At 40.0% G+C, this 22,682-nt stretch overlaps 1 protein-coding gene across 3 annotated transcripts in view; it reads left to right on the top strand.

The window, feature by feature from the left end:
* RIPOR2 (RHO family interacting cell polarization regulator 2) overlaps positions 1–22,682 on the top strand; it is a 240,828-nt gene that overhangs the window by 99,916 nt on the left and 118,230 nt on the right. The window contains exon 1 of one of the 3 annotated variants that reach the window (XM_025382889.1): positions 14,388–14,611. The exons of the other annotated variants lie outside the window; for them this stretch is intronic. Within the exon in view, the coding sequence (XP_025238674.1) occupies positions 14,398–14,611 (214 nt within the window). The 5' untranslated portion in view covers positions 14,388–14,397. Of the gene's footprint in view, positions 1–14,387; positions 14,612–22,682 lie in introns of those variants that run through there. 3 annotated transcript variants of the gene reach the window in all.

Here is a 22,682-nt window from a genome sequence, read left to right as displayed (position 1 = left end):
GATATGAACTTCTAAAGTCTCTGATCACTCTTGCCTAGAGAACTACTGGAAATCAATAAAGTCATTCATTTTAAAAATGTTGGCCGGGCGCAATGGCTCACGCCTGTAATCCCAGCACTTTGGGAGGCCGAGGTGGGCGGATCATGAGGTCAGGAGATGGAGACCACCCTGGCTAACACGGTGAAACCCCATCTCTACTAAAAATACAAAAAATTAGCCGGGCGAGGTGGCGGGCGCCTGTAGTCCCAACTACTCGGGAGGCTGAGGCAGGAGAATGGTGCGAACCTGGGAGGCGGAGCTTGCATTGAGCCGAAATCACACCACTGCACTCCAGCCCGGGCTACGAGCGAGACTGTCTCAAAAAAAAAAAAAAAAAAAAAAAATTGTGGGACATTGATTCCCATCAGGCCTCATGCAAAGGTCTTGGTTGACCTTTGTCTTCCGGGATGTCACAGTCTAGCAGGGCATGCTGTCTTCAAAACTGACACACAAGACCTAGATCCTGTGGCTGCAAGTCTAATGCCTGGACTGTGTTCTATGGGACTGCAGAGGTCAACACAGAAAATAAAAGATTTGAGAAATCAGCACTAACGCAGCAAACCCTATGCACCCAACACCATCCACCTCGCCTGTTAGATAACTGCACTTTAGGGCTTGTTGAAATGAATATATTTTCCTTTTGTTTAGATGGAACAGTTCAGTCATCCCTGTAAGAACTTTCTGGCATGGGTTTCCACAGGTTTGACTCACTGGCTCTTCGAAAGTGTTTTGACTTGCTCTGGTGACCCTGCCATGTTTCATGTCCCCTACTGCCCATTTGCCTAGATTCTTTGTCCTTAATCTCTACATCAGTAAAGTGAGGAAAGACACACTGAACTGCCTTTTACTTCGTGGGGAAAATAGAAGGATAAGCCACACATACTCCCAAGTGTCTTAGGGAAAATGTGCCTTTATTGACATTAATGTTGTCATCATAAACTAAGCCATGAGATTCCAGGATTGTGCAAGAGTGAATGCAGAACCCACATTTTTCCCAGGATGAAGAAAAGATTGTTGAATAGGAGGGAGTGAGGGAGGAAGAAAAGAGAAAGAATCTTCCATTTAAGACAAGCATTGCCAACTTTCTGCCTTCACAGAGTAATCTGGCCCAAACAAGTACTTGACAGGATTATTATTATCAGATAACAATATATTTTTATAATTATTATCAGATAATACCTATAATCAGCAATACCTTATTACTTTTGCATAAAGTTTTAATTAGATACCATCCAATGAAAGAAACACTACTAGGTGCTCTTCCAGGAACATTGGATACTCAGCACCCTGGTTCATAGTAGCACCAGGTATTTTTACTGCCCTGTAAATAGCAACAACTGAACTACATGGATGCAACAGGCAGCTGGTTGCATTTGCAATGTTTTTGACATTAGGTCATCTCTAGGATAAGCAGTGAATATAGTGAGAGAGGAGCCACCCCTTCCCCGCTCTGCTTCCTCCACCTCACTCACTCACAATACTTAACAACTCTCCTATTTGGTACTTTGTTAAAACTTTGGATGAAATCTCGTAAGAAAATAATTCACCCAGAATTCTAACATTTCTCCAGGGTCTGCCCTTTCCAGGGGGTGGGCTGTGGCACCCAGGGGCTATCCCTGAGGGACAAGGAGCTAGGCCCTGGTGAACTCTTGCTAACCAGCTTCGGATCTCTGAGGGGCTGCTTCTTCACCTCAGGGTGGCTAGTGAGCCCTTCGCCCCATCGCCACCACCGATTTCCATATTAGAAGATGGGAATCTAATATTTATACTGTTTTTGGCACTTGCCAAGTCCCCCCTGGAAAAAGCACACTGGCATACCTTTATTTACTCCTGCCCGTTTTCTCCAAGGTTGCTTAGAGCCCCCAGAAAGTTGGCCCAACCTACCTATTTCACAAAACCTGACCCTAAAGCCCTGGAAAGCCCTGATACCCTTCATATGCGGAGATGGGGAGCAATCTAATGACTCTACTGCTGACTTTGCAAGGATTCGGGTTTATAACCGTTGGTAAGGTGAGAAGTCTCTAAAATCTGCTGTAAAAACACCTCTTAAAGGCTTCAACCTCGTGATACTTTCATGAGGTTTGAGTTCTGGGTTTTGCTTCTTGTTTTTTATAGAGCTAGCGGCTTTCTGCTCCCCTCCCTCTTGAAACTATGGTGCTTCTATCTTCTCGCTTTCTCCTCCTCTGGCCCCGCATGTTCTTTGGTCTACACCCTTGTTTGTAGGTCTTGGTTCACTGCCTCCGGTGCTGTTTGTGGTCTCAGAGAGGATGGGTGGCGCTTTTCAAATTGTTGTCACACCAGACATGGTTCTAAGAAAAGTGGGGGGAGAAAAAGGTATTATTTTGAAGAGTTGAGGAGAGCATGACATGGATGTACAGAGATGAAATGAGCCCTGGATTGTTTTTGACACCTCTCTGCTGAAGAGAAGTCAGGGAACAGGGACAAGAGGGAGAAGGATGGAGAGAGCAGGAAAAGGGGCCGGGGTCAGCGCCAGCACCTCAGAAGCTTGACCAATTGGTCATAACAAAGTTTCCCTGTGGTCAACCTGAACTGACATTTAAAAGGCAAAAAAATGTTTGAAATAGCAGAGTGGCTGGGCGTGGTGGCTCGCGCCTGTAATCTCCGCACTTTGGGAGGCCGAGATGGGTGGATCACCTGAGGTCGGGAGTTTGAGACCAGCCTGACCAACATGTAGAAATCCCGTCTCTACTAAAAATACAAAATTAGCTGGGCGTGGTGGCTCATGCCGGTAATCCCAGCTACTCGGAAGGCTGAGGCAGGAGAATCTCTTGAACCCAGGAGGCGGAGGTTGCGGTAAGCCAAGATTGTGCCATTGCACTCCAGCCTGGGCAACAAGAGCAAAACTCTATCTCAAAAAAAAAGAAAGAGAAAGAAATAGCAGAGTGATTAATAACTAACAACTCCCATGAGCAATCATCTGAGACAGACAGAGCAGTGAAGGAGAGGAATCTGGGCTCATCATCTTAATGCTCAGAGGTTCTCTTCATAGTCGGCTATTCTGGGGATTGCATCTGTTTTGAGGCCCAATGAGGGGATAGTTCATGAGTGCAGGAAGTCTTCGGATGAGATTAATATACAGATGGGGATCTCTATTGGGAGAACTGTTCGATTATCAACATCGACGAGTCAAAGTTCTCCTGGCTTTAAGCCTGCTGTTGGGACTATGTAAGAATTGAAGCCTAATTCTTCACAGTCTCTATATTCATTGCTTCAATATCATTGGTGGCCAATTGCTTTGACAGTGAGAGAAGGGTTGTTAACCTCATCTGTTATGTACAGAACATGTAAGGATAGGAGGGCAATTAACATTAAGATAATGGCAGGTAAAATAGTTCAGACAGTCTCAATTTCTTGGGTATCTTTGATGCTAGTATGAGTTAATTTTGTTGTGAGTGTTAGGAAAATAATGTATAGGACCAGGGAACTAATTAGGAAAATAATTGTAAGAGCGTGGTCATGGAAAGTGAGTTCTTCTATAATAGGGGATATAGTATTTGAAGGCCTAATTGAACTAGATGAGCCATCAAGACATGTGAGATTTAACTTATAAATTATGTAACTTATAAATTTACTTATAAATTAAAAGTTGAGGCAATACCTCATTTTTTTTCTTTTTTCTTTCTTTCCTTCTCTTCCTTCACTGCTGCTTTCCTTCCCCTTCCCCTACTCCTTTCCTTCCCCTCCCCTTCCCCCTACTTTTTCCCTTCTCCTCCCCCTCCTTCTTTATTTGAAAGAGAAGAAAAGGTAGAGCCCCTTTTTGAAGATCAAGGCTGCTGATTAAACTGTAACGAATCAGAGGAGAATTGCACCATCTTCTTTCTCCACCAGTCCCAGGTCAGGAAAACATGGCACTTTTCTCCCTCCTGAGCAGGACTATTCCATAATTCGGTCCACAGGACACATTTTCTTTTCTTTTATTTGGGGTTTTGTTTTCACTGTTCCATTCTTTATTGTAATTTATTAATACATTTCAGACATTAAAGTAGGAAGGTGCATTCAGGGTTGAGCCTGCCAGTACAGAAAAGAGGAATGGTGATTTTTTACTCTATAATTCTTCATTTCCTCCATCCAAATTGACCCAAATGCATGTAGTTCTTCCTGGATGCCTGACAGAGCAGAGTTGGAGCTCATCTAAGGTGAGCCCAAAACCCGAGACGGAGAGTTTAGGTGTGTTTCAGCCTTATTTGGGCCTACGTCTGTCCTGTAGCATTGATAGGCACCCAGAGCCGAATTTGTGGGAGGGAAGGCTGAAGTTTTAAATCAACGAGTGTCTCTGGATATCCTCCCACGGAATCTTTAAAAAAAAACAGACACAATCTGGAAGTATTTTCCTTCCAAAAGAAGAATATTCTGCTCCTCCTTCATGTTTTCTCTTTCTTCCTCCTTTTTTCATTCTTCTTTCTTTCCGTCACATAGACTTCAAAAGATCTCTTTCTCCAAATTGTTTCTCTGTCTTCTGTATAGTCAGAGGTCACTGAAACACATATACTGAAGAGAAGCCACACCAGGAAGAATTTTCAAAAACACTTGGCCAAAATCAACTTCACAAGTCCTGAATTCGAAAACCTTGTTTTATTCTTTCTTTGAGGACAAGAAATTCAGAGGCCAAAAAGAAACAGGTCAGGAGAGACTGGGTCACAGCCCACAAAGCTAGTATGTGCAAAGGGATGGCACTGCGAGGCCTACTTCCTGCAGGGAAGTAGCCTCCTGAGTAGCTGGGATTACAGGATAAAAGGTTTCCAATGTGTGAGGGTATGTATTTTTTCAGAATCTACTTTGGGCTTTAAAAATGAGATGGTTGGCTCACACCTGTAATCCCAGCACTTTGGGAGGCTGAGGCAGGTAGATGGCCTGAGGTCAAGAGTTTGAGACCAGCCTGGCCAACATGGTGAAATCTTGTGTCTACTAAAAATATAAAAGTTAACCAGGCATGGTGGTGGGCACCTGTAATCCCAGCTACTTGGGAGGCTGAGGCAGGAGAATTGCTTGAACCCAGGGCTGGAGTGCAGTGAGCTGAGATTATGCCACTGCACTCCAGCCTGGGCAACAGAGTGAGACTCTGTCTCAAAAAAAAATTAATTAAAAATAAATAAATAAATAAATATCATCTTCTAGCATGAAATCAAAATTTTATTAGAAATGTATCTCTTGGCTGGGCGCGGTGGCTCACTCCTGTAATCCCAGCACTTTGGGAGGCCGAGACGGGTGGATCACGAGGTCAGGAGATCGAGACCATCCTGGCTAACACGGTGAAACCTCGTCTCTACTAAAAATGCAAAAAAAATTTAGCCGGGCGTGGCGGTGGGCGCCTGTAGTCCCAGCTACTCAGGAGGCTGAGGCAGGAGAATGGTGTGAACCCGGGAGGCAGAGCTTGCAGTGAGCCGAGATCGCGCCACTGCACTCCAGCCTGGGCGACAGAGCAAGACTCCGTCTCAAAAAAAAACAAAAAACAAAAACAAAACAAAAACAAAGAAATGTATCTCTTAATGAGATGAATAAGGTTGACTTTCTTTCAATGAGTTCATTTATCCATGGATGAATATTACTTTTGCTACAGTGAGACAGGAGTTTGTAAAAATAATCTTATATTTTATTTATATAGGTGTAAGCACTAATCAGCCAAGTTCACATAAGAAAGTTAATGAGAATAAAAGAATTTTTTTATAGAGGTATCACTGAATTATTTGTGTTAAATTGATATTTTTCTAGTTTATAATTTTAATTTTTCTATTGGTTCTTTTACTATACTTTTTATTTATTTTCTTAGTGATTGCCTTGGGGATTACAATTAACATCTTAATTTATAGCAATCTAGTTTAAATTAATACCACCTTAATTTCAAGAGAATATTAAAACCTTTATCCTCCATCACTCCACTCATTTCCCTCTTCTTTGTGCTATTATTGTCATACAAATTACACCTTTATGTATTATATGCCCATCAACACAAATGTATAATTGTTGTTTTATGCAGTTGTCTTTTAAATCAGATGAGGGAAAAGATTTACAAACAAGAAATACCTTTGTACTGTCTTTTATGTTTACTTATGCAGTTACTTCTACCAGTGCTCTCTATTTTTTCTTATGGCTTTAAGTTACTGTCCAGTGTCTTTTATATCAACCTAAAGGACTGTCTTTAGCATTTCTTACAAGGCAAATCACTAGTAATACACTTCCTCAGCTTTTGTATATCTGGAAATGTATTTATTTCTCCTTCATTCTCGAAGGATAGTTTTACTGGGTATATAATTCTTAGTTGAGTTTTTTGTTTTTGTTTGTTTTTGTTTTTTACTTTCAAGACTTTATATATGCTGTTCACTTTCTTCTGCCTTCTATGGTTTCTTTCATTTTTAAAATTGATATATGGTAATTGTATATATTTTGGGGGTACATGTGATATTTTGATACATGTGTGGAATGTATACAAATCAGAGTAACTGGGGTATCCATCACTTCAAACATGTATCTTTTCTTTGTGCTGGGAACATTACAATTATTCTTTTCTAGCTATTTTAAAATATATAATAAATTACTGTCAACTATAATTTCCCTACTGTACTGTCAAACACTAGAACATATTCCTTCTATATAACTATTTTTGTGCCCATTAACCAACTTTTTTTCATCCCTTTGCCCTCTATTGCTTCTAATGAGAAATCACTTTTTAGTCTTATTGAAGATCCCTTGTATGTGGTGAGTCACTTTTGTTTGGATGAGATTCTCTTTGTTTTTGACTTTCCACTGTTTGATTATGATGTGTCTAGTTGTGAATTTCTTTGAGTTTATCCTACTTGAAATTCATTGAGATTCTTAGATTTATAGATTAATCTTGTTCATCAAATCTGGGAAGTTTGCAGCCAACATCTTCTGGGCTTCTTTAGGGAATTCATATTGTTTATTTTTCCTGTATATAGACCATACTTTCTGGCTTCTTTGCATGTTTCATAATTTTTTGCTAAAAACTGGACATTTAAAATTATATGGAAACTCTGGAAATCAGATTCTCCCTACTCCCCCAAGGTTTTTGTTGCTGTTCTTGTTTTTTGTTTAGTGACTTTTCTGAGATAGTTCTGTAAAGCCTATATTGTTTGTCATGTGTGTCCACTGAAATCCCTGCTTGATTAGCTTAGTGGTACACTAATGATTGAACAGAAATTTCTTTAGATACCTGGGACCAATAAATCTTGCAATCTTTGCCAAGGGGTTCTATATGCATACTAGGACACACTTTCAATGCTCAGTTAAGCACTTTACAACTCTGCCTTAGCCTTTACTTCCTGCTTCTGCAGAGCCTTAAGGTTAGCCAGTGGTCAGACCTCAGGGCCTTGCCAAGTATTTTCTGAGCATATACAGAGCTGTGGTTATGCACATAGCCCTATATAGGCTTAGCCTTCTAGATTCCCAGGAATATGTGGGAGCTTTTCTAAATCTGCTATGGGCATCTCATTCCCAAGCTTTTTCTTTTAAGCTTTTTGGTTAGCCTATTGTTTGCCCCCAACTCTTATCCACTGCCTCAGGCAGCTGCAGTATTGACTATTTGCCTGTGATTATTTTCAACAAACACCCCAAGGAAAAGACTGTTCACACTTGGCAACTCTAAATCAGGTTAAATAAAAACAGCCTTCTGAGTGAGGTCATCCAGAGAACCACCAGACAGGTCAAATAGTGACAATTTTGGGGGAATGGGACTTTGAAGAAGGTTTATCTCCATTCTGCAACCATTCCAATAGCTGCCAGGCTGTTGATTTTCACTGTGATTGCAGGCTGCTGATTTTCAAGGCTACCACAGAGATAAGGTGAAGTGTGTGGAAGTAGGTAAGTTAAAATGCCATAAAACTCATTGTTCTATTGAAATTCAGCCATTTTTCTTAAATAAATGTTCCCTGGATTGCTGTCAGCATTTGGTTAATTTCCAACCTTCTGAAAAAGTCGATACTGACCATTTTCCCAGTTTCTTATTGCTTTTATGGAGGAAAGTCTTTTTAAAGATCTTTATGTCACCATTTTCTCGAATATCCAATCTAACTCTTTTAATATTTTGTCAATCATATGTCAAATATCATGTAATAAATTATTATTTAAAAATATGTTTATTGATCTCATAGTATTAACTCGGTAAGAGTGGTTTCAGTTCCTTGAAAACAAATAACTAGAAAGTTTGTGATTTACCAAAGGATCAAGTACTAGTCATTAAATAAAATTCATTTTTTCAGTAACAATATTTTATATTGTCTCTTATTTTGCCACCCAGTGACTTATGTGCTATCAAGCAATCTTTCATCATAAGATTTAAGGTGCACGAAATGCATGCCTTTCTTTAAAAGTTGAGAAAGTTATACCTTCTCATCTGGCCTTCTTTGGCTGTCTTGGGTCTGGGGTCACATTCTGGGAGGGAGAATTGTAATTCTCATTAAACTCTCCCCACATCTCTCACAGACATGGAAGACTGTTTCTACCTTCTTAAAGTTTACTTTCCTGTGTATCTTTTCTCCACCCCTTCTGTCACTTTCTGTAGCTCCCACACCAAGAAATTTGTCTTGAGGTTAAAAAAAGGGGAGGAGGGGCAGACTGTACAGTGATCGCTGAAAATGCTTTTAAAGTCAATGGTAGAGCCATAGAAAAGGATTCCCATCTCAATTAATGTTGCCAAACCCTGACAGGTAAATTTTATTATCAGTAGCAGTTACAGGATTTCTTTATTGGAGAGGCTTTGTGATTACATTCTGGTTGAGACAGAGGGTAAGGTCAGGGACTAGGGACTGGGTCTTGAAGTTGTGTTTGCATTGATAACACAATGTGTTAATGTAGATTATATTTTAATTAGGGGCAACTTAGTGGGAAAGGGCTGAACTATCACTTAACTAAGTAATTGATTATTATTATTCCATTTTACCAATTCAAAGTGAAATTATTAACTCTACTCAAAGAGCTAGATAGTAACAAAGCCAAGATTGTAACTCAGCCCTGTCAAATCCCAAAACCAGTGCCTTTATATGCTTTTCTTTTTTTTTTTTCTGTTTCTAGTTGCAAGCTAACCACTCCCAGCAATCATACCCTTAACCCACAGTTATGACCTTACCAACCATACCCAATGTGAGTCTTGCCATAGAACTCTTGTTTACTGGGTTCTTATCCTTCTTTCGTAAGTGGAAGGAATGGATTCCTTCAGTGGGCAATTACCCTCATTATATTTAGTGCCATTGAAGGAAACTGTCCTGGACTTTGGTCAGGCTTCCCCAGCACCTTCCGTAAATGACTCTAAGTGTGGCTCCTGCAGCCTAATGATGCGCCTGAAACTGGGGGAGGCAGGCAGGAAGACATCCAAAGGCTCTGGGAGGGTTTTCCCCATGAGACAACCCTCATGAGATTGTACCCATGAGATTGGTACCTCCTCTGTGCAACATGAAAACAGGAATACTATTAAAAAGCATGTTCCAGCCAGGTGCAGTGGCTCACGCCTGTAATCCCAGCACTTTGGGAGGCCGAGGCGGGCAGATCACTTGAGGTCAGAAGTTCAAAACCTGCCTGACCAACATAGTGAAACCCCGTCTCTACTAAAAGTACAAAAACAATTAGCCGGGCATGGTGGCACATACCTGTAGTCCCAGCTACTCTACTCAGGAGACTGAGGCAGGAGAACCACTTGAACCCAGGAGGTAGAGGTTGCAGTGAGCCAAGGTCGAGCCCCTGCACACCAGCCTGAGCGACAGAGCCAGACTCTGTTTCAAAAAAAAAAAAAAAAAAAATCATGTTCCTTTTGTCCCAGCTCTTTAGACGTGGCATTTTACAGTTAGACAAATTTTTAGGTGCATCTTTACTGGCAAAATTACCCAAAGATAAGATTATTTCTGACTCTGTGGTTTTTTTCACCTTTTTCTTTCCTAATTCCTACCACTCCTCACAGTTTCAATTCCTCTCTCCTACTTTGTTCTCCTTTCTGTTTCGAACATTTTGCTCCTAATTGCTTCAGATTTTTCTCCCTGTTCGGAAGTTTGTATATATGAAAATTAAGTATTTTAAAACACTTTCTGAAGGAAGTGGGAAATTCTCCAGAAGCACAGAGAGAAGATTGTGAGGCTCTTCCGTTGGAATAAAAGCCCACGTTGGATGATGAAATCTTTCCACTAGCATGTCTTCCTCCTGTACATGCTTCACAGATGGTATTTTTTTTTAAACAGCAAACTATGCAGAAATATTTTAAATTAATAAATAAATCATTGATTATTATAGCCTCAATTCTCATAACTCAATACTATATTGATTTTCATGTGTTCAACACAACACGTGCCTTGTCACTTATATATTTACTTAAATATTTCACACTGTACCTGAAATATAGTAGGTATTCATTATTATTCTCCAAATGAATGAACACACGAATGAGTGAGTAAAGTTCCACAAAGCAAGGACCAGACCTTTCATATCACTGTAATTCATAGACCTAGAAGGGCATAAAGTGGGCACCAACTGTTTGGAGTATAAAAGCTTTGCTATGTTCCTGTGTTTATGATCTTGATGAAATTCTTTTGTTAAATTTAGCACAGGTTGTCACAAATCAGCATTTGATCAAAGTGGTTGCCTTATACTGGTTCATCTATACTTTTGTTCTCTTCCCCACATCCAATTATTGGAGCTGTTAGCCTCAATCACTGAAAAGCAAGATTCTTTCATTGTCGTTCCAGACTTACTCCTCATTTCTTAGTGAAAACTACTCTCTGTGACCTACATCTCCCTTAACTAAGCACTGAATCTCCCTATCTTTAGTCTTTCTTTTCTAATATAGATTTGAAGGGGATCAGAATGTGTCCCCCAAAATATGCTACTTCAGCATAAGTACTATTTTGACCTATTTTTGAGAAAGAATCTTCTGCCCTTCTCCTTTCTGCTTTAAGTGCTATAAATTTCCACTTGTAAAGGTGTTTCATTCCCCATCTTGGGTGACTAAGTCTCATGGTCCTCTTCTTGATATGAGAGATGAGTCTGCATAACAATCCTTAGCTATCATACGTTCCTAGTTACCTTCCCACAATTCACCACTCTTAGGAGCCCATTCCCCTACTCTGCCTCCTTTGTCTAGTCACTTCTTCACAGTTTATTGCCCTTTGTTAAAATTGTATATAAACTCAGCATTCTTTTAGACTTCACATAGATAAGAGATAGTATAACCTGGTGTTTAAGAGTTTGGACTCTGGGATCAAATCTCAATACCTCTACCACTTACCAAATGTATGACCTCAGGAGGATCACTTCACCTCTTGGGCCTTAAACTAAAATGGAGATAATAAATATATATATATCTTAGGGTTGATATAGGAATTAAGTGAATCAAGGCACTTAGAACTGTTGCTGGCACTCTGTAAGTGTTAGCAATTATTTACATTTTTTTATTTGCTCATTTTGTACACTCATAACAATATAATCATACTACTTATAATTTTCTGAGACTTTTCAACGTCAATATTATGTTCTTGAAACTCATCCATATTGATGCATACATCTGTAATTTATTAGTTTTTCTTTATAGTTAACACATCATGCATGTATGTCATATCTCTCTAAGGAAATTGTAAACTTTGGAGAGCAAGAACCATGTTTTCTATACTCTGTGCTTTCAAGAAGTTCATGGTGGCATTTGTGATTTGTTCTTTGAGATGGTTAGCTGTGTTTCTGAGATATCTAAATTGGAGAAGAGGAGACTGAGGGAAACTTCCTAAGGGTTATTGAGGTTTTATATGGAGCATGGTGACTTCTCATTCTCTATCCCCATTGAGGCTTCAATTAGGTAAATATCCTAAGCTTCCCTGTGAGAGATTTAGGTGTATAATTGTAACTGGGTATTTACTGTGTACCATGTGCTGTGTCAGCTCCTTTACATAATTTACCCCACTTAATCCTCAAAACAAACCAAATGAGAAAGTATATTAGTTTTCTAGGACTGCTGTAACGAACTACCACAAACTGGGTGGCTTAAGCAACAGAAACTTACTGCATCACAGTTGTGGAGGCTAGAAGTCCAAGGTCAAGGCGTTGGCAGGATGGGTTCTTCTGAGGGAGGTGAGGGAGAATCTCTTGTAGACCTCTCCCCTAGCTCTTGGTGGTTTACTGGCAATCTTTGTTGTTCCTTGGCTTGTGGATCTCTGCCTTCATCTTCACATGCTATCCTCCCTGTCTGTATGTCTTTGTCTACCTCTCTCCTTTTTAAGAGGAAATAAGTCATATTGGATTAAGGACCTATCCTCCTCCAACATGATATGAGTTTATCTTAATTATATCTTCAATGGCCCTATTTCTAAATAAGGTCACATTCTGAGGTACTGAGGGTTAGGACTTCAACATATTAATTCAATAGGGGTGACACAATTCCACCCACTTAAAATAATAAAATAGGCCTAGAGAGATTATGCTAACTTTTTGAAGTGGAATGGCTGAGAGCCCCCAGGTTCACATGGTAACCAGGTGGTTCTGAGGTAGGAGGTGAGGGAGGTAGTGCCGGTCCCCAAGAGCCACGGGGATGCTGCAGTGACCCAGACTGTGTGCAGTCACTCCCATAAAGTTATCCAGACAACAGGTAATACAGTGAGCTCTGGAGTTAGTCAAATCTGCCACTCACTGGCTGCCTGATCTTAGGAAAGTTTTTCAAGTTCTCAGAGCCCCCATTGCTTCATCTGTAAAATGGGATAATAGCACCAACCTCATGAAGTTGTGGAGATTAAAGGACATGGGACAGTAGTTGAGAAATGTAGTGATTATCAAAATGGACACCCATCCTCTTATCCCAGCCACACAAAAGACAGCTCTAGTCCACATCCAAATTTCCTATACCTCGGCCCATTTTAATTAATTTAATTTATGTAACTAAGTGCAACCCTTGGCCAGAAACATCATTCAAGTGGGGTGGTAGAAGGGTCAGAAAGGGGAGATGCAAAGGAGAGCTAGAGAAAAGGTTAACTACAGCTCTCTGCCTCTCAGTGTGTCTCAAGGTGGGCATTATTGATATTTGGAAGGGGACAGTTCTTCCTGTAGAGCCACTGTTCCATGCATTACAGTAAGGTTGACATCCCTGGGCCCCTGAGTGCTAAGACATTAAATACCAGTAATAACTCCCAGTCATTGTGCCACCCAAAACACCCCAGACATTTCCAAGCTCTCCTCTAAGAATGGTTGCAGCCCTGATTGACAACAATTGGTGATCCCAGCAGGACCCAAGCTGTACATTGTCTTTGGGAACTGCTGCAGCCACCAATGCAGGGATGAACTGACTGTTGCTGCTCAATTAACCCTCAGTGTCTGATTCCTGAATTCCTCTGGGCTGATCCCTTCTCACTGCTGGATTTCTCCAACCCTGTTGTCCATAGTCTCTTCTGGGAGAAAATGGTGCAATTTCAAGGTTGCAGTTACAGGAGGAGGGGACAGTTTCTCTAAGGTAACACTGGGAGTATCTTCAAAACCATGCAGTAAATAAAGTGCCAAAAATAAACACCTTGGGCCAACAGCTCCTCACTGTCATCTCCATTTGCATTTTCTAAGCTTCTGGCCACCTAAGAGATCTTACAACACAATGGAGTGGTCTGGGAAACCCCAAAATGAAGTCTCAGTATTACTCAGAGAGATGTGTGTTTGTTTGTGCAGCCATACAGAATTTGGCACACGTTGGGTAGCTCGATATGGTGACGCCAGCCAATGGTGCTCACGTAGAAGCTCAGTGATTACTCATCCCTTTGGGAGGACTGCTTTTTGAGTTACATTTTCTTCTTTCTCCTTTAGTGATACGGTCTGAAGTATCAAACTGAGTAAATATCGTGAAATGTAAGATGTTTGACCAAAACTAGTTATCTATTCATTGACTATAGATTTAATTGAGCCACAGAAAGCCTAGAAATGGTTCAATTTGGTTTAAATGCTGTAAAGTTTCCAATCCTTAAATGCAAGAGGTTTGAAAAAAAAAAAAAAAAAGGAAAGAAAAATGCAACTATTACTGAGCAAAATAAAAGCTCTGTCCTCTAAATGCCTGTTTTGGTTTAACATAGTGGCTTGCTTTACTTTCAGATAAATTGTCATTGAAGCAAAACCAAGATATGAGAAATGTGAACTCCCTCTTTCAACACAACCCATTGTGTTCAAATTCATAAGCAAGAAAGTTAAGCGCCCACCTTCCTCTTTAAGGAAATATAAAAGTTGTTGCTTTGAAATAGAATTCACTGCATTCAGACTTTGAGTGATAACTGTATTCACATCCAACCGGATCTGCAGCCCCCTTTCAAAAATTTCTTTCTCCTCAGTGGTGAGAATTACCCCACCTGGGATTTACTCTTCAAAAGGCTCAAGAAGCCTATTCATATGAATGAAACTGCTTTCTTCAGGGCAGATGCGGAAGCTGCCCTCCAGAGGGCTTGGGCAACCCGAGGAAAGGAAATCACCTCCGTTGGCAGTGTGGCTGCTGAGCCTGCCGGGGGCTGCTGCCTGCTGCCTCTCGTGCCTGTCCTCTCCAAGATGCAGTTTTTTGATGCTGAGGAGCTCCTGGTCGATGAAGAGGATGATGTTTTTGGTGAAGGTAAACGCATCTTTCTGGCAGGAGCCTCTCTGGCCTGCTTTGCTTTGTTTTGACACTACTGGACGCTTTTGCCCAGCTTGAGCAAGGACTTGAGTATTTTGAAATGATAAAAACGAAGCATTCTGAGTGAGATAGTAGCTGCAGATATCAACTTAGGCACTGAAGGAATACACAAGGCAAGGAGTGGGACAAGGGGTTGAGTCATTCCTGCAAATACATTTTTTAAAGACATTACTAAAATAAAGGTTTAGTTTAGGCTGGAAAATATTACTAAATTTTTTGCCTTGTCTCTCTTCTGTTCTATCTCTTGTCTAACACCTTAAGGAAAGCCTGTCACAGTGGTTTAAGCATAGCAGGGCTGCTAAGGTAGACGTTGAACAAATGGACCAGGAGTGGTTTTCCATGGTACCATGTTGCTTTGATTTGCACTTCTCTCTCCCTTTCTTTCTTCCTTCCTTCCTTCCTTCCTTCCTTCCTTCCTTCCTTCCTTTCTTTCTTTCTTTCTTTCTTTCTTTCTTTCTTTCTTTCTTTCTCTTTCTTTCTTTCTTTCTTTCTTTCTTTCTTTCTTTTTTTTTTTCTCTCTCTCTCTTTCTCTCTCTCTCTCTCTCTCGGTCCTTCTCTCTTTTTTTTGTTTTTTGAGACAGAGTCTTGCTCTGTTGCCCAGGCTGGAGTGCAGTGGTGCAATCTCAGCTCACCGCAGCCTCAGTCTCCCGGGTTCAAGTCATTCTCCTGCCTCAGCCTCCCAAGTAGCTGGGACTATAGGCATCCACCACTGTGCCCAGCTAATTTTTGTATTTTTAGTAGAGATGGGATTTTGCCACTTTGGCCAGGCTGGTCTTGAACTCCTAACTTCAGGTGATCCACCCTCCTTGGTCTCCCACAATGCTCGGATTACAGGCGTGAGCTACCATGCCCAGCCTGGGTCCTTCTCTCCTACTCTTTCTCACACGTACTTGGCACTCCAACCCTCCATTCCCTTTTCCCATTTTCTTTTTTCCCAAGTTGGGATACTGGAGCCCTGGTAGCTTCCAACCCCCATTGGCACTGCTCAGTTTTCTATTCTCCTCTCGCTGCTCTTCCATGACTTGACCTGTCCACTAGAATTTAACTTAAAGGTTGCGATTTTAAAGGGATGATCTAATTATGGACGGATGTTTTGTTCAAGTGCTGCCTATGAGATTGGGCCATAGGCAAAAGCTTTTCTAGAATTTGGAGCCGCCGAAATAAAGGAAATTTGGACTCAAGAATCTCATGAATTTGGTTACTTTCCTCAAGAAACTATGTCTAGTAATTTTTTTTGAAAACTCTATTCAGTAATTTTTTTAAAAGGAGCAGTAGTAAGGTTTTTGTGTATGTGTAATTACCCAAGCAATACAAGTTCGTTGAAGAAAAATTACAGTGTCACAAAGAATCCCTTGTAATCTAGTCATGTAGAATGTAATCATTGTTAATATTTTGATGTTGTCTTTCTGCTATGTTGTTCTAGCTACAGAAATATTTAAAATCATAAGTTGGGTTTTTATCACAACTTAAATCAGTTTGAAGAATATCTACTGAGCTTCGCTGCTGCTTACCAAATTATCATTCTGTTGCGTTACTTTGATGGCAGGTATTTAGAGCCACCAATACCTTGAAGTTTGATCTTAGGCCCCATTCTTCAGCTTTCACTTCTTAAAGATGTTTCCTCTTTAAGCAAACACCTTAAAGAGAAAATTTGTACTGAGATACTAACTCCTTTTAGGATCTGAAAAATGGTCACAACTGTGAAGATAAGCGTAGAGTGGAAAAATTGGCAATCATTCACCCACACCTCCCTCCAGGAGTGGCATTCCAAAACGCCCAGCCCACATTTCTTTGCCTACAGGAATTTTGCTTTTTTACATCTGGCTATGATGCTTAAGAGCGCCCTCTATAGGCTGATGCCCTGCACTCTGGATTACGCGTGGCCCCATTCTGAAGGGAAGCGTTAAGAACAAGCAGGGCTGGATGAACCTGTGTGTTCTCTCTCCTGAGCATTCATCATTTCCAAGGTGATTATTGTAACCTCAATAACCATGTTGTTGTGGAATGGCTGGGGTCCCCAGGTTCCAGGTAGCTAGGTAACCAGGTAGCTCTGAGGTGGGAAGTGAGGGAGGTAGTGCAGGTTGATGAGTTGGGAGTCAAACGAGATTCAGACTCAAATTCTGGTTCTGCCTTGTGGTACCCATACAAGCTAACTTTGGTCTCCTCAATGGTGAAGTGGGACAGTAATATCTATCAGCTATACAGACTGTCTTCATAGTAGATTCATAATATTTGCGTTGCACTTCAATGTGGTATGCTTTATCCTTTTCAAATTGATTAACTTATTTAACTTAATCCCTAAAGATTAAAGAGAAAATCATTGCAAGGCCAACATCCACTGTATTTTTATTCAGTTTTCAGAGCCGTGGCTCATGTTTGGCAATTTATGTGAAAGCATGTCCAGCTGGTGCCTCATTTTAAGCAAGCTCTGTGTGGGGTAACAGTCAAAAGCTTCAGCTCTGGAATTGCACAGTCTGGGCTTTGCCAACCAATTCACTTGTGACCTTAAGCAGGTTACCTAATGTCTCTGTGCCTCAGTTTACTCACTTATAAAATGGAGTCCAAACCTCATATGGCTGTATGTGGCTTAAGTGCTATGATAGGGAAAGCTTTTAGAATAGTGGTCAATACTCAATACATATTAATCCCTATTGTCTATTTACAAAAACAGGTTTATAGAATAGTGACCATTTTTCACATGTCTGGTTAACCTCAAATTCAAAATAGGACTTATTTACAGAACTTCAGTTTATAAATAACTTTTCAGAGGTTTAATATGGCAGACACAGCACTGAACAAGTTGTTAGGCATCTGAGTTGTAGCCTTGCCCCTGCTGTGGTATAGCTGGAGGATCTTGGGCAAGTCATTTACCCTCTTTGAGCCTCATTCTTCATCTGAAACAAGGGGACTGATTACACATTCTCTAAGCATTATACTAGCCAGTCTTTACTTCAGAATGATGTATCTACCTATAAAAGTTCATGCTTGTTCTAGGATTCATGCATGCTTTCAGCTCCCTTAACATGCCTAAGCAGAAAGCTTTTGGTACAATGAGTTTTCTGTAACATAAAAAAAGGAAAATGCCCAGAAGCTTGTTATTAGGGCAACCACATTTCCTTGCAAGTGACACATTTTTAAAATCCCTTTCCCCCAGAGGTTACACAGATTTAGAATTTTGGTTCATTTGCTTAAAAGTATATATAAATTCATTTAGATATATGGACACTAAAAGATCTGGGAAGAAAAAAAATGAGTCAATGAGTCATGCTCACAATGTATTTTTTAAACAGCCTTTCTGAGATCCTGTTTGTTTCAGCAATTGTTTTTTGTGGTTAAAGGAAATGTTAAGGTTCACAGAACTTCGGAGCATTGGTGTGTAACTGCTCTTGTTCTAAAACAGGGTTGCATATAGCGAGAGAGAAAGAGAAAGAGAGACAGAGAGAAAGAAAAGGCATTCACCTACACACGACAAATCCCAATGTTTGTTCTCTCTCTGTCTCTCCCTGTCTGTTTCTTCTCTCTCTCTCTCTCTCTCTCTCTCTCTCTCTACACACACACACACAGCCTTAAGTTTGCTTTCCTAACAACATCGTCATGTCATTTAGAATATGGTTACTATCAAGTAGGCTTAATCTTTCCTGGAGAAATTATTCATTTGATTATCAAGGAATTGAAAAACCAGTTGTTAGCATTACAGACTCTTTTCCCATTGTTGTTTCAAACTTATCAAATTAAACAACTTTCATCTGTTTTGTCACTGTGATCTTGACAGCCAGTCTGGTCAGTGTTAGTGGAAATAACTGGATGGGTAATAATGGTAATGACTATAAGAATGCTGCTGCTGCTGATGATGACGATGACAATGATGATGACGATGACAATGATGATGACAATTGAAAAAAGGAAAAAGGAAGGGCCATGCACAGTGTAGGTTCCTATCCTGCTTTCAAGAACAGAACAGAATTCATCTGTGGAAACAAACGACTCATCAGGTGGTGGTCAGTGAGTATTTTAGAAGCCAAAATTACTCCTTAGCACAAGTTAAAGCTCCAATTGCTTCTTTCCTTAGAAATGCGACCCGTCCCTGCCTCCATTTTCAGCACTGCTGAAAAGATTAGAATAATAAAACACCCCAACTTCATAGTAAGTGTGTGAAGTATTTCTCAGGTTCTTGTATTTCCTGGATACTTGCATGCCTTTTAGGATTATGCTTGAAGATGACAAGAAATTACAAATCATTTGTCAGATTTTCAAATGTCCCCCAGAGCTGACACAGTGCAGCTGAGCATGAGAATACTTCTCCTGTCCTGGATAACTGTGTCTGAGAAAGTTGTTTCAACCTCCACAAAGGAGGGGAACTCTCCCAGATGGAGATGAACTGGCAAAAGGAAGTCCACTCAACCATTAGCTGCCCGTTGCCTTAAAGAGACTAACAGCTGCTTGGAAAAAAATTGCCACTCACTTATGAACCAAGCCTCCCTCCTTTCTCCAAGCCAAGTAAGTTAGCACTTTTTCCCTTTCAAAGGGAACTTCAGGTCAGAGGGAGCAAGAAGACTACAAAACACTTACCAAAAAAAAAAAAAAAACAAATTGTACTTAGGATAAATACCTATTTTTTTTTTTTTTTTGTCTTTCCATGTAGGCTGTTTACAAAACCAAGATAGTATTTTTCTTTTAATAGGTAAATAATTATGCAATCTGGTATAATCTGGAATATTTTGATATTGTTTCCTGAATTGTATTTGCCCCTTCCAAAATTAATAGAAAGAAGAAAGGGGAAAAAAGCAATTAAATAAATATTATGTACAAAACTAATAAATGCTGAAAGTTCAGACGGGTTAAGTCATACCCTCCGTGGAAAAAGTAAGAGAAATCAAATGTAAAAGTATATGAGCCTTGGCTAGAGAGGATTGGAGATTTTTGTGTGATTATGCCACATTTTATAACATGTAAATAAATACAAGCATTGCTATTTAACTATGCTGAATCTTTCTCAAAAAATATCTGGGTTTCTCGAGTGGATCCAATAATGGGATTGAAATGCCCTAGTTTCCTGGGTTGAAAAGAATTGGTCACTCTTTGCTTTCACGATTTTGCCAAGATTGCTTGGATCAATTTCCACCCCCAAATTCCTGGATAAATGCTTTAGTTGGAAGTCACTTTCCCTACTTTATTTGTCCCAGGGTCTGGAGCAGACAAAGACCTCCCCACAGTAATTCATGCTTGTGTGACCTCTGTCTTGGATTACTGCAAAACATTCTCTTCCCATAGATGTCTAGGAAGCTTTCTTTGGCTGGTGCCAAAGAGATGGTGTCATTGCAGGGGCATAAACTAAAATAGCACATTGCACTAAAGCTATGCAGGCTGTCTTAGCCACCAGTCCACCCCCCTGATTTATGGCCCCCAGTGACCTCAGAGTAACCTATTTAGATCAGGCCAATGCCAAAAGGGGCCCAATATTACAAGTAAAACATTTTAGATGTTTATTTTAATATGTCCATGAGCAGCCAGCCAAGTCTTAACTTTTTAGGAATGGTGACTGTAAGATATACTAGAGTATGTCTTCCATAGGGCTTGAGTTGAAAACTAAAAGTGCATGCATACTCATTGTTGCTATGACACTTTTTAAAAAAGAAAAAGAAATGTGTAGTTGTTGTGACCAAAATATTAAAATAAATTTGGAGGGTTGCCCTCCCACCTCTCTTTTTGCTAGAAGCCACTTCAGTTACACAAGCCAACATATTTATTAAAAAGATGTGATTTATCTAGTTAACTGTGCCTCCTGTATTTTTTCAAGAGACAGGGTCTCACCCAGCCTGAAGTGCAGTGGTGTGATTGTAGCTCACTGCAGCCTCAACTTCCTGGGCTCAAGGGATCCTCCTGCCTCAGCCTCCAAGTAGCTGGGACTACAGGTGTGCACCACCATATCCAGCTAATTTTTTTATTTTTTTGTAAAGCCAGGCTGTGACTATGTTGCCCAGGTTGGTCTTAAACTCCTTGCCTTAAGTGATCCTCCCGCCTAGGCCTCTCAAAGTGCTGGGATTACAAGCATGAGCCACCGTGCTTGGCCTGCCTTGTATATTTTATTGTGCTAAGCAAATGTCAGTTTATTCAACTTCTCATTTATTTTTGGATGGCAAAATTGTGTCTACTAATTACTTGCCAAAAGCTGTGATGTTTAACTAAAATGTTTAAAATGCAGTTGATTTTGGAAGATATTTTAAAGGAGAAAAGGTATTAGTTGAGACAAATTAAAGTGACTCTTTCAAGTACCAGAAGGACAGAGAAAAGTTGGAGAGGAAGAAAAGGACCTAGTAAATGGTCCTACAAGTGAAAATGGAAAGAAGAAAATGAAACTAGAAATGCAGGTGCTGATGAGACAGTAACCACTCTTATAATTCCTCATCATTCAGTATGGTCCAGGCTGTGTCAGGTGCTAGTTTCTGGGACCCTGAAATGTGGATGTGCTTGGCTGACTCTGAGGGTGATGATTCCATAGCATCTGCACACCCTAGATTGAAGAGGGAAGTGTCAAGAACCTGAACTGTTTGATTCTTGTTGATAAACAAATCAGGTCATGTAAGCTAAAAACCCACTTTACTTTGTGCTGTGTAGCCAGAGCATATCTTATCCTTTAGAATATTCCTTCCTTCCAAAAAAAATAAAATAAAATAAGAACAATTTACTTTATCCTTTTCAGATATTTTTAAGAGAAAGATTTTGACCTATGCTGTGATAGCAATCAAAAGCCAGATATAATGGGCAGTGTTTCTCCAGAAGGCAAATTAATAATAATTTATATCATCATTCTTTCACATGTTGGCTTTCTATAGCTTCAATTTTTTCATGTCTCAGTTTGCTTAAGAAATGCTTCAGGCAGGAGATACTTAAGGACACAGTGTTGGATACAAAGTAAATCTCCTGGAACTTAAAATATAAATGTGAGAAATGTGAACTTTTTGGGGTGGGTAAGGTGTCTCTTTTCCAAACTGAGGAAGAGAGGAAACACTCGGATCTAGCTTTGTAAAGATTTTCATTAATAGAGAACCTCCTAAACAGAGAAGAGATCCTGGGGTCATTCGTCTGCGGCTATATTACAAGTTTAACTCTAGACAGCAATTATTTCTAAATAAAATAAAGAGAAGAAAGAGGTTGCTGCCTTCCGGAAAGTGATGAGGTTATGGTGCCACTTTTCACCACAGACTTTTCTTTCTTTGCCTTTGAATTATTGGGAGTTAAAGGTTTGAATATTTATACTATACCACTCACACAGCAGCAGCATAAGAGCAGCTGGTCCCTTCTCCCTCTTGACTTCATTCTAAACTGTTCATTCAGTGTAAGAAGTAACAAAAGGATAACTTGCCTTTCAGATCACAAGATGAGTCAGCTGGCTGAGCCTTTGAGTATAATTTTTTTATGTGAACTTCCGAAATCTCTGAGAGAGAATAAATATGAAAACATTTTCTACGGTGGGAATTTTCTTTCTATTGATAACAGCAAAATACACTAGTAGAATGATATTTAAAGAAAAATATACCAAAGACTCAAATAAGCAGATATGATTTGTGGAAGGCACTCTTAACTCTCTTAACTGCCTTCAGATAAATGACATGACTAAAATATTAGGAAAAACAAACTCTTCTTCAACTTGTGGTTCATATGCTGAGGGGTACCAAGAATGTCTTTGAGGTAGGGCGTGACTCACACCCCTATTAATCTCCACAAGCATCTCTAAAAACTGAAAAAAGCAATTAAAATTTTAAATCTTAATAGAAAGCATAATAGAAAGCTTTTTAAATAAAACATTGCAATTTTGAGTGGTCTGCATTCTACAATCTGAGTAAAAAATCACGTGTTGCTCTGCAAACAGCTTCTAGAGAAGGTCCAGACCCCTTTTCTAACCATATTGCTGTATTGGGTACTTTGCATACAGAAATTCTGAAGTCATTGTTGTTTTCGAATCTTTGATTTTTAGCTTCTAGACTTCTAAACTGAGGGAAAGTAGCAT

The sequence above is a fragment of the Theropithecus gelada genome, chromosome 4 (genome assembly GCF_003255815.1).
Source record: "Theropithecus gelada isolate Dixy chromosome 4, Tgel_1.0, whole genome shotgun sequence".
Classification (NCBI taxonomy): domain Eukaryota; kingdom Metazoa; phylum Chordata; class Mammalia; order Primates; family Cercopithecidae; genus Theropithecus; species Theropithecus gelada.
Note: the sequence above shows the minus strand (reverse complement) of the source record. Positions and strands in the feature narration are given on the sequence as shown.